The sequence below is a fragment of the Ostrea edulis genome, chromosome 1, assembly GCF_947568905.1.
Source record: "Ostrea edulis chromosome 1, xbOstEdul1.1, whole genome shotgun sequence".
Lineage (NCBI taxonomy): Eukaryota > Metazoa > Mollusca > Bivalvia > Ostreida > Ostreidae > Ostrea > Ostrea edulis.
In genome coordinates, this window is record NC_079164.1 from 49,874,782 (window position 1) to 49,888,130 (window position 13,349).

At 33.6% G+C, this 13,349-nt stretch overlaps 1 protein-coding gene across 6 annotated transcripts in view; it reads left to right on the top strand.

The window, feature by feature from the left end:
* Nucleotides 1-13,349, top strand: part of LOC125651443 (solute carrier family 12 member 6-like) — a 68,469-nt gene that overhangs the window by 4,987 nt on the left and 50,133 nt on the right. For 2 of the 6 annotated variants that reach the window (XM_056153179.1, XM_056153177.1), the window contains exon 1: nt 7,030-13,274. The exons of 1 other annotated variant lie outside the window; for it this stretch is intronic. In XM_056153179.1, the coding sequence (XP_056009154.1) occupies nt 13,025-13,274 (250 nt within the window). In that variant the 5' untranslated portion in view covers nt 7,030-13,024. Of the gene's footprint in view, nt 1-2,635; nt 2,670-2,760; nt 2,782-5,353; nt 5,490-7,029; nt 13,275-13,349 lie in introns of those variants that run through there. 3 more of the 6 variants (XM_056153187.1, XM_056153180.1, XM_056153192.1) reach the window with 3 other exon arrangements.

Below are 13,349 nucleotides of genomic sequence, written 5' to 3' on the forward strand. Positions count from 1 at the left end.
GCATGAAACATGCACGAGACTTCAGAGAGAAATAAATCCCAAAGTCCAGATTTCACAAGTGTAGTCTTCATTTTCACCATCGTCAGAACTAATATTTAATTTGCCATTCTTGTTCAAAAAAATTATTTGATCAACAACAGCGGAGGATAGGCGACCTCTCAGTTTGTTTAAGACAAGAAGTATCTTTTGAAATATTTCCATACGTGCGATGTCCAAGGGGGCAAATAGAGGTGTAACAGATACATTGTACATACTAAAAACAGTTCACAGTAATGTTAATGGTAATGGTACTCAGCATTGATGTATTTTCATTTATGCACAATTAAAGAAACTGGAGGTTTGGAGCAGTGAAGCGGAGTTCAAATAGTAATTAGCACATTTCCATATGTACCGCCAATACAGTTAATTATCTTCAAATTAACTAATTAGATACATGAAAACAAAACCTATCACTATTTAGAACTTTGGAAGAAATGGATTTGGGAAATTTGTAGATAAAGATACATTCAAATATACCCCCCCCCCCCGATTAACTGATTACCACTGTTCTGACCGAGTAATCGGTTAACCAATGAAAAATTGCCATCCCTAGTTATTACGTATGAAGGTATATCACAGAATAATGACCGCGACATTCCTTTGATCTTTGCAATAACCATGTTAAAATATGGTATATACTACTGATGGGAAATCGAAAAAAATTTCATAGCTGTTAATCGGAAATTAATCAATCAGTTAATTAGAAAATTCAAAAACTATTTCTTTTATATCTTCCTCTTTATTCTCTATACAAAATCCAATTTGGTTTCAAAAGATTAATCATTACTATTACACTGCACATGTAACCACATGTGTTTACTTCAACTTGCATAATTTCAAACTGAAAAAATAAACTAGGACTGGTACACAAGTATATTGAGTGGCTGGCAGTGACACTCATGTTAGTATTTGTTTCATATCATTCATTGGCATCTTATCCATTTTTTCGGTGCTGCCATATTGTTTTCACGGAAGTGAAAAATATCAAGTCAATCGTTGTTATATCGTGTTTTACAGCTTGGGTTTTCTCTCTTTTATGTAATAGATTATGAAAACTGTAATTGATAATTGAAATCAGGAGGCCTTTGGCGATTGGCATTTAATTGTCAGCATAAATCGGCCCATCACTAATATATACAGATGTGATGTCCTAATTATACGAGTATTAATCACTACAGTATGTGCAATAAGTCACACATAGGAGAAGACCATGCAGAAACCGCCCTCTTTATGACCTCATATTTTTTTTATTATTGCCATAGTTGAGTTGAGTTTTAATCCTTGCTAAATCAACACTTTCCACCATGCTTTGATTTAATTGTATGTTTACAGATCAAGATAAGTTGACTGATTTTTACAAGATTTATGGGACTTTGTGCTGAATGTAGTTATTCAGAATTTTCCACACCATGCTTAGATAGTAACTTAGGGAAATGAAATTTGATATGTGGTTATCTAATGAGTTGATGCAGATTAAGCTTCCCTTTTATTGCGGTTGACTTATTCTAACAAAAATGGTAAGACTTAGTTTCATGGTCGACTGCTTTCTTTAATTCTTGCACTCAAGTCTAGTTATCTGTATTTTTTCGTTGTATGAGATCCATACGACTTACTGAATAAATCATGAAATAAAACTTTATATGCCTATTCATTTTTTTTATGATTATACATGAACTGTTGATATAAGATTATTCGTGCAGAATATTATGCGAATGACTTGACTTGGGGCTGTTAGGGCCGGGACATGTATTGCTTTGCAATAGTTACAGGATCGATGCTTGTTTATCAATACTATATTGAAGGAAGGGTTAAAAAATTCTCAGTCTGAGCTCTAGCATTATGCATTTTAAAATATGTATGAATATATTCAAATTTACTAGTATGACATTACAATAAGAACTATTTATTATAATTTAAAAGTATTTTTCATAAAAATGATGTTCGATAACTTCACCTCTTGTGAAAAAAGTTTTAAAAATATTTTTAAAAAAAATTTTTTTTAAAAAGTATGTAAAATGCTTGTATTCGACACTACAATCAACACAAATGTGATTAAATTTCATTATGTTAATATTTTCATGATTTATGGCCCTAGGTCTTTGATTACGATTGAAGCTACAGATATGTAAACTTCAAGTAGTGTTCTTTCAGTTTCTAGCAATATTATTGTTTTGATGTACAGTAACAATTGTATAAAAAGGTCTGAAAAAAGACACATAAATTACAGTAAGCTGAGTTTGTAATGTGCCTGGTTTGTTAGAAATTGAGTTTATTATGGTCTGACCTGTACAAAACTAAAGGTCTATAAGGGGCGGGGGTCATTCATACCACATTCTGTATGGTTTATAGCCAGGGATAGGGGTCAACCATAAAGATGAGATGGATATCCTATGGGTCAGAATTGTCTGGAGCTGGTACACTAAAATCTTATATTTACTAGAAAATATATGTGTCATGTGTAAACCGTTCTACAAAAGGTATAAGCACACCTATTATATTGTTTCTTAAGTTTATCATTATGTTATTGATCTATTACAATTATCAATATTTTAGAATGCTGATGATAGTTTTATTATTTTACATGTTTTATATGTAGACTATACTTAGATGCTTGATTTTACTTTATTGTGGTGAGTAAAAGTTTGCATTTTTCTTGCTATCTTTTTTTTTCTTTCTTTTTCTTTCATATCCTGTTTTATCCATCAACTCCACACAATTTAGGACAATATGGAGCTATATATGGTAAAATTACTAACAGAATTTGTAACATTTATTATATACATATACCTATAGATATGATTTCAAATTATTGGATGACAACAACTGCACAACAATTATATATATATATATATATATATATATATATTATATAGTTAGTGCTCCCTCGATATATTGCCAACTTTTGTTCAGGACAAATTTGGGCAATAAAGCGGGGCTTGCATGCAATATAACAATTTCACCATTTAAGGATTACTGACAAAGTAAAAAAAAGTTCAATTCTGTAAATTTATTTGGGCTCCATTCTGTATATACATTTAGATAATCTTGATTTTAATCAGCATTTATTAGTAATTAACCTGACCACCTGAATTCCTCACCTTTTGCATTCCACTGCACTGTTCTCAAAGTACATGTATGATTACCAATGAGTGTTAGGTAATTGGCATTATTATCAAGGGTAAACTCTATAAAATATGACCATTTCTTTGTGAAAATCTGTGGCATATGGCACTATGCGAGTTTGGCATTATAATGGGGGCATTAACATGGGGAAATTCTGTTCTTCAGGATTTTCAGGCAATAAGAGGGGTGGGGGTGGGGAGGTGCAGCATATCATCGAGGAAGCAGTGTATATATATATATATAGAGAGAGAGAGAGTAAGATAAAACTTTCAGACACTTTCTCTCATTTACATTTAAGAATTTCTAGTTACTAAGCGTGACTTCTAACACACAAATTCATAAAGTTACGTTAAGTATGTTGTTTGCAAACTGCTTTGCCTTCCTGACTTAATTGCAAATACTAATGCATGTTTTATTTGCAGCAAACCAATCGATTTATGCAAGTGTCATTAAAAAAATAAGTACACATTATGCTGTTTTCCGTCATCAGATTGTAAAGAAATTCATGATCAAGCACATCATTACATGTCAAAACAATTATTTTATCGATGTGTGCAGTTTCGTTCTACCTTATCAAATGATACTCATTATTGTTGACTTTAAAATCAGCACAATTTGTCACTACAGAGCACTCTCAACAACACAGTAACGTCAATAACATAGCATCATGACGATGTATTTCACAGTTTCTCAAAATACTCCCCTCTACTTTTCACACACAGTCTGTAAACATCTCGATACCTCTTGACATCTAGTTTGCTGACAAGAGTTCGAGGAGCGTAAGTTAAGTTCTTTGGTGTTCTATGTTACCGTGTAATTCTGCTTTCAAAGTTATGGCATAACTAAAATATTAATTCAGGTCATATATTTCTACCTAGTTTTTGAATGATCTTCATATCATTCATGATTAAATTCATACTTCCTATCAGGATGAAAAGTATGGTATAATCACAAGAAAATCATAAGATCTAATTAAAAATGATCAATACACAATACAATGAATGTGATTGTTAATGGACGAGACAACAATCAATTTCAACAGAGGGTGACATCATATAGGTGCATGAAATAGTATACACCTATTTACTGGCTATAAGGACAATAGCAAGTTTATTGTCCCCCAAGACAGCAACTATTTCCCAAGTCGCAGCCGAGGGAAATGGTTGCTGTCGAGGGGGACAATAAACTTGCTACTGTCCTCATAGCCAGTAAATAGGTGTTTTATTATACCAAAGTAGACTTTACTTGTGTCAGACATACCAAAGTGAAGTAAACTAACATTTGGCATTAGATGGAATCGACCGAGGTGATCCAAGTGGTAATCAGACTTTGACGTCACAGAAAATAAAACGTGGGAAAATATAGCATCCGGTAAATAGTTTCGAGACTATTTCCCTAGGGCAGATAGTTCAGAAACTATTTCACGGCTAGCGTTATCCAGAAGAAATAGCAAGTTTATTCACCTAACCTTTATATAGCAAAAACATTCTGAGGTATATAATTAATTTTATCTTTAGCATGTTTTTTTTCCATTGGTTTTTGGATGGAGATAAAATGAATTAGCACAAAGCATGAATTTCATATGTATAATCTATATGTATTATGTGAATATAGTACTAGTCCATCTCTAACAAAAATTATCTACACTTAACATAGCTAGTATACATGTATGTTTTCACTCTGGTAATGCATTAACATTAATGAAACTTATAATAAAATAATTTAAATGTGTGGTAACAATTATAGAGGATTGGAACATGTGATAAAATGTATATGTTATGTTCATTACTATCAGACTATTTTACACTGTGTAATATTATGATATATAATTGTTTGATAGCAATAAAAGATACCTGTACTGTATTTCATAACTCAGCTGTCACAGCATAATTGAGTGGTGATAATTATATTTTTGTCAGTGTCTAAAATTCATGACCTTTATTTTTAAAAAAATTATTCATGTTTGAAAATGACCTGTCAGATGAACTTGAAATGCATCTGTGAAATAAGAGTTATCTTTCCTTCATCTGTTTTCACCACAAGTCACTTTCACTTTCTACAATATATTCCTTAGGAAATACCCTCTAAGAGGGTCTTATATGTCATATGACAAACCAATACATAACCAGCAAATTGATATCAGTATTAATGAAAGGATTAACAATACAATTGCTGACGGGGTTTTCAGGAATTTATCATTATTGTGTCATTGATCTATATTTCCTTTGCCCTAACATTTTGATGATGCAGTTTTGGTCCTTGAATCTGACAAAATGCATGTTGGCCAATGAACACATTCATTGAAGCGAGTGTGTAATAAAAGCTTAGTAAGTATTCTAATTCCTCTTCTATGTTAAGCCCACTGATGTACATATATGACTACATATCTGTTCTTACTTGGTTTGATGCAAAATACATTATGCATTTAATTAATATCCATGTACCTTACATCTAGCAGAGTACTGGTATATTTATGAAGTTATTTCCTCCTGCTGTGTAATAAAATCCAGATTGCCTGTTCAGTAGACATTTTGCTGATCAAAGCCTTGTCTGAGATTAAGATAATCTTGAAGGTAGTATTAGATTAGGATTCTCCATTTCACATCATAATATCATGTATTTATAGAAAGGTCATCAACAGGTACAGGGGACTTGATCTTAGTTATGTAAAATTTGTGTACTTTTATGGGTTTATGAACTTAAGGACTATTTCATTTGAACATCATGGGATTTGAAGATGGTTTGACCTCTTGTTTATAAAATCATCTGTATATGAAACAGAAGAAGTCCACCTCCCCCTTCTGAGAAAGTTCTGTTTATTTAAGTCACGTAGGACAGTGGTTTGTGCAGAAGTCCCACTTGGCTTTAGAGTCCCAGTTTAATATGTATAGGTTGTGATTTGAAATTCCAAAGGAAGACGTCGAGACAGCAGTCGTATACTGTATACAGGCAAAATTTCTCTGACCATTTTATTTCTGCCCATTTTGTCCTTGTGCTAATTGGGCAAATTATACAGCAAAATATACTCATATTTAAAATACTGTATAAGTGGTATTTTCAGTGAGACACAATATTTAGTGATTTTTCCATAAATTATTGGTATATATATTTAGCGAGAGCTAATTTTAGTGACTTTATAATTCCAAGGAAGATGGCTATTACCTCCGATATGGAGTAAATTGTTGGCGATATCCAATTTTAGCGACCTCATCACTCACTAATAAGCCCAAAATTAAATCCTTGCTAAAAATTCTGCTTAAACGGTATATGAAAAAAGCAAATTGTTTAAGACCGGGTCAAATCACTTTACATATTTGGATATTTTATGCTCCCTCAGGGATTCATGGGTATATGATTTTTGGTTTGTCTGTTGTCCACAAAAACTTAAACCTTGATCATACCTTTTGAATGGTTGGTGATGGGGTTTTCGTATTTTACATGAAGGTCTCGTCAAGGTCATTGGTCAAAGTTGCCTTTTCTGGACACACTGAGGCACACATACGTGTTTTACAAACATCTTATGATTTGTTACCATTATCCATTGTTTGGAAAATTAAAGAGAAAAAATAGAATTTCTTTTAGAAGCGTAAAGTAAAACAGCATGATTTATCATATTCTTGAAATGGATAATTTAAAATAGCTCAAATCAAGGATTATACATGAAAATATCAAATAGCAATTTTTACCAACACATTTATATGAAGTTTGCTTGAAAACAAGAAGCATTTGGTTTTGACTAATGCACAGAGCAAGAGAACTGAGGAAAAATACATGATAACACAATTTGAGAAAAAACATTCTAAAAATAAGTCTGGAGTGCGAGAGAGGATTACGATTCAATTGAGATATGGCTTGAGAAATTTATCTTTTAGATCTTCAAGGAAACATCTGACTCAAAGTGAAATCTATTATTTATTGTCAGTGTCACCAGATGTATATAGACTGTTATTTTTAACATATTTGCAGTGCTACCATTGGGATGAGTGCAAGTACAGAATACATGAGAGGATACAGAATTCTTTCTCAGGGGAGTGGGTTCCACCCCATGCAGTTTTTTTCAGGGGTCCAATCAATACACAGGATTAACACTTGCCATTTTGAAACTGGAAATGCATTAGAATATATAAATATTGCTAGTAGTAGTGTATTATATATATATTTTCTACCAAGCTGAGACGTGGTGGGTCCAGACCTTTGGTCTCCCTCTATATGTGCACCTGATACAACCTCTACCAATGGAAGAAAGATTTTGAACTGAAAAAAAACCCCACTTTATAGTGTAATGAAGATTGCACTTAAGGATAAAAAATCTTCATATTTCATGTATAATCATCCTAATGCAGCATTTCATACACTAGGGCAAATTAGGACAAAATATTGTACAGATTCATAGTCTTTTTAACACACTGATTAAATACTTCATTGATTGATGCACAGGCACTCGACGTTTTTATATCTATAATAAAAAAAAAATTGTCTTCCTGTAAACATAATATTCACAAGGTATATCACGCCGCCATCTTGGTTTTCTTTTTTACCAGCTGCATCACTTAAAAATTCGGCAAAAAGTTATGATAATTAGACCCCTACCGTTTAGAAGCAACTCTGTCAAGGTCTTGCCTCTCGCATCGTCATGGTGAACTGGAAATAAAGTCCATTTATCGGCTATAATGAACCGTCAAACATCGTCTACTGCTTCTCAAATGCGAAAAATTGTTAAAAGGTGGCCGGAAGTTGACATACTTATGCAAATGAGAATTCCCTTGCTAAGGCACTGAATGCAGGGTAGTTACAGTCCTGCAAACAATAAAACTCGGGCACAATTGTGTGGTTTTGGGACAGGTTGGCACGGGAAATTTAGTAAATCTATCACATTACCAAATAACATTGGAAATGTTCATGACCCCCCCGCTTCGACTCCCACCCACATTTTGTCACCCATTTTATCGACCAATGAAAAAAATGAAAAAAGGGCTATCCCAAAATTATGTCAACGTACATCCACCTTTCAGTGATTTCTCACATTTGAGAAGCAGTAGACAATGTTTGATGGTTGATTTATATATAGCCGATAAATGGACTTTATTTCCAGTTCACCATGACGATGCGAGAGGTAAGACCTTGACAGAGTTGCTTCTAAACGGTAGGGGTCTAATTATCATATTATATCGAACTTTTCGACGAAATTTTCAAGCAATGCAGCTGGTAAAAAAGAAAACCAAGATGGCAGCGTGATATACCTTGTTAATATTATGTTTACAGGAAGACAATTTTTTTATAATAGATATTTAAAACGTCGAGTGCCTGTGGATTGATGGCCTTGTCAATAAATTTACTTTTAATTTTGCTACATGTTAGACACCCCCATCCCCTCCTCCCACATGCACCCTTTTTAGGTCATCTGAGTCACTCATCAGACATGTGACCTATTACTATTGGTCCGAGTTTGTTATCTGTTGTGCGTTAACAATTGAACAATTTGAACTTTTTGATAACTACCATTCCAGTTTTTTTTTATATTTGGTATGAACATCAACATAAATGAGAGGGACCACCGACTTTTGATGCCATCCCTATATTTCTATAGAAAGTATCTCCTTGTGACTTCAGCACCCTCACTGGGATGCATAGAAAACAACTTCCGTTGTTAATGACACATATGAAAACACTGTTGTTTGGTACATCTCAAGGAAAATACAGGTGCAGGAATTTAGCAGTACCAGCTTGTCAAAGAAATTAACACACTGTCAGATTTTGGAAGTTGAAGTTTATTGCCTTACCAAGCAGAATAGTTCGTACAATATTTGAATTGGGGTCAATTTTGAATCCCTTTTTTATGTCTCTGCCACAAAGTGGTCGGGGCATATAGTTTTACCCTTGCCCATCCTACAACACCCAGTTTTTCGGACTTTTTTCTTAATGCCTTGAGATATTGAATTGATTTTTTGTATGCAGTTGTATATTGATGAGTTACGGATCAAGTTTGAGATTTGTTCTGGTTCATTGAATTTTGATGGAGTTGTGCCCCTATTCACATAGAAAGATTACATCCTTCTGTCCTGCGACACCCAGTTTTTCTGACTTTTTTCTAAATGCTTTGAGATATTGAATTAATTTTTTGTAGGCAGATGTACAAATGTATATTGATGAGTTACAGATTAAATTTGAGTTTTCTTCCGGCTCATTGATTTTTTTATGGAGTTGGGCCCCTTTAAATTAGAAAAATTATAGTTGTTACAACTTGTTTTCCAGACTTTTTTTTCTAAACATTTTTTTAAGAGGGGCCTCCATGGCTGAGTGGTTAGAGCATCGCGCTCAAAATCACACAGCCTCTCACCTATGTCTGCATGGGTTTGAATCTCGCTCACGCCAGTAAATGAGAAAGTTTCTCAGTTTACTTTCGGAAGGTCGGTGGTCTCTTCCCAGGTACATTGTATCTGGGTTCTCTCTTCCACCAATAAAACTGGGCGCCACCAGATAACTGAAAAATTGTTGAGTGTGACGGAAAACATCAATCAATCAATCTAAACATTTTCAGATATTGAACTGATTTTCTCTATGCAGATGTATATTGATAAGTTACAGATCGAGTTTTAGTTTTATTTCAGTTTGTTGAGTTTTGATAGAGTTGTGTTCCTTTAACATAGAAAAATCACTGTTGCGATCAGTTTTCCGGACTTTTTTTTTCAAAATGCTTTGAGATATTGAATCTGGGTCCCACTTATTTTCCCAAAGAAATTTTGATAAAAATTCAAGGTGACTGGAAGGACTAGTTGTCATTTCCTTGTAGTTTTTGTGACTGTCTTTGTAGTTTTTGTTGTGTATTCAAATGTGCTTGCAAGGATGCAATCTTACTACAGGTTGTTGTGAAGGGGATGACACATTTTAGGGAGCCCCTTTTTACTTATGTATTATGCTGCCATTTAATTGAGGTTATAGTGTTAGTCATTTCTGTCTATCCAATTTATTTTGCATTTGTATTGTTTCTGAAAAGATTTACGGAGGTATGCTACACCAGAGAAATTTGATGTAGATGAAAAGTGGAGGATATGTACAACAATATTTTGAAGTTGAAAATTTTCAAATTTACTTCATTTTGTCAAAAAATACAGTTTTAGTAGAAGGTAATCTGAAAAAAATTTAAAACCCCTGTTGGACTCGAACCTGCGACCTACAGTTCAGCAGTCGGTATTCTAACCTACTGTCAGCTACTCGGCTAGGTATTTAAATAGAAAAGGAAAAGTCAAATATTACTGATATCGATTTTTTCATCCATTTTTCTAAAGGAAGTCAGCCATTATGACGATGTAGAGTACTACCTTAAATTCTATAGAAGATCAGTATGATACCTTCTTCAAACTTCATACACCTTATGATTCTCTTGATGAAAGGGTAATGATTATACCCAATATTTCTGACCTTGGACATATCTGGACTTTGTTTTTAATCTATTTCTAATTTAAGCTACAGAAGATGCCTTCTGACATCAAACTTTATAACCCAGATACATTTAAATAAGAGTTTGACAACTATGCCTTAATCATCGATTCTGACATTACACATGCTGTTGGATGCCTTTATCAATTTTCAGACACAGATTCATTTTATTACAGTGGCCTCCCATGACCTTGACCTCACATTTCTTGATTTTACATAATGGTAGACATTCATGTCCTATAGAAATATATCTGGTTTATTTATCTATTTTGGAAGCAGTGTTAATTCTTATTGACAGAAGGACTTAATTATTACATTACTTGCATTGCCTCCTATTATGACTTGGAGTTCTTCTAGCCATGCATGTACATACAATCATGTGCATTAAATTTCAGAAAATGTTGAAAATGATCATAAGGAAATCAAACATTGATAAATGCCAGTATAATCACTCCCAGCAGACATTGATTTTAAACATGATGCTTTAATAAAATGCTCTAGGTGTTGTGAAGTAAATAATCTGTAGGAATAAATCTTGGACAAGTAGTTAGGGGGGTCTTATCATCATAGAATAGCTTATACTCAATGTGTGATGATCCTGACCTCTCACAATTCAACTTCTGTCCTTCTTATCAAGGTGTTATCGGGCAAAGCTCTTTATGTGTCAAATAAATACATGTACTCTTATTATAAACATTTTCCTTTTGTAAAGTTTTCAAATAATGAACTGATTAATGCATCAAGTGTAAACTAGATTTACTTTTAAATTTCATCACAGTAATTAACTGCAGCACTGCAATATGTCATGATTGACACAGAATCGCAATCTAGCCTAAATTTCAGTTGAATATTTTGGTATCTAGGGTTTTTAAAAGTTTTGATCACATGTGCAGTGATGGGATCACATATACAATGATGGGATATTATAAGGACTGAAAGCCAGGGTGTCTGGATGAAGTTGCCAGCATGTGTGATACACCTATACAAATATTGGATAAATGATGTATATATACATTATTAAGACTTAAATTATAAATTATAATGTAATGAAGAAAATTGATAAAATTAAAGCCTTAATTAATCATATAGTTATAGGAAAGACTGTGTAGAATAACTTTTCTCCATATGAGAATACACACACTGTGCACATTTTGCTGCATCATTTGCCTGAGATGGAAGAGCACTGATTAAACTTGATGATGTTGGAGGATGATATTTAATGCAACAACATTATTCAGAAAGGTTGTGGGAGCTATAATTGTCTCAGCAAGGAGGCAAAGTTCTCAGTTTCAACAGTGGCAATAGCCAAGATTTTATACTGTCAGAGATGCAAGATTTTGATGCAATTATTTTCAGTCTTATCACTACATGTATATTCCTGTGTGAGCACGAAATGAAGGAAATTTTCTGTTATTGTGCTCAGGATATGAAAAACAGTACAGAATTAGCTATAATCGTGGAAAGCTAAGTTCCAAAAAACTTTCATACTATCTTGCTATGGATAATGAGCCCCTTCAACCATAAATTTTGGAAGGTGATTGGGATAATTGTTTTCTCACCTGAGAGTCTTCAGTGAGTATATGTTGTGGAGAGGCAAAGATTTTGGAGAACAAGAAATTGTGAACTTATATCAAAATGTAATTATATTGAGTATTGATTCATTAATTTTTAGAAAGGATTGAAATTTGTTGGATCATGGTTATATGTAGGGCCTAGCTGAAGTTCGAATGTTAAATTTTGCAGGGATATAGTCTGTAGTGTTAAAGGAAAAGGATGTTTTTATGCCTAGTTATATCAAAGACCAGGAGTTGGAGATTGCAGACGAGTATTGATATTTACCCTTGTTGTGTCTGTAGTTCGTCTCTTACAGAGTATGGAAAACTTCTGGTGTTTACAAATGTTTAATTTTGTTACGACAGAGAAACCCTTACCTGTAGAATACTAGAAATTTAAAATATCCTGAAATAGTCTAATCAATAAAATGTACAAATTCATGAAATTACAGACTCTGAAATATGGCCTTACATATATACACTGTTTGTAAGTGTAAAGTAAAAGCATGGGAAGAAAAATAAAGGAGGAGCATGTTATTGTGGCAGTGAAATCCTGCTCTGGCTCTTCAGTATGTTTGGTTGGAGATTTTGTGCATCCGTTAGATAACTGATTGATACACAGTGGTCACACACTCAGGTGTCTCTCTGCTTTGTCAATATATGATAATATTAGATAAAGTGGGACGCTTCTTTCAGTTTTGGGGCAGTTTTGTGTTGCCTAGTATTGATCATTGATCCATGGTTTAAAAATTTGGAGGGATTTTTCTGATCGAGGAAAGAACTGTTTTTCCAGTATTGGATGACTTCTCTTTAAATAAAGCAGAGCACGTTTGCATGGTGGAGATATTATTGCGTAATTTCCTTGTTTAGACATGGAGGCAAGCAAAAATGTAGATAAAGGATTAAGTGGAGAATCAGTTGATGAAAGTGAAGGTAATGGGACTCAGGTGGAAGTATCAGAAAGTTCCACTCTGCTATCCACTTCCAGTCCAAGTGGAGAAGGAATTTTGGTCCAGGGAAGTGGAGGGAGCAAATTCCAAGTCACACCTGCTATTGTAGTTCATGAAGTGGAGCCAAATCAGAATGGCAAGTCTACTAAAGTGGATATTGAAGATGAACCTGGTAAATATTACCCTTGAAAGTTGATCATGATAGGCAGAGGGTTCAAAGTACTAGTAATATCATTATATATATTGT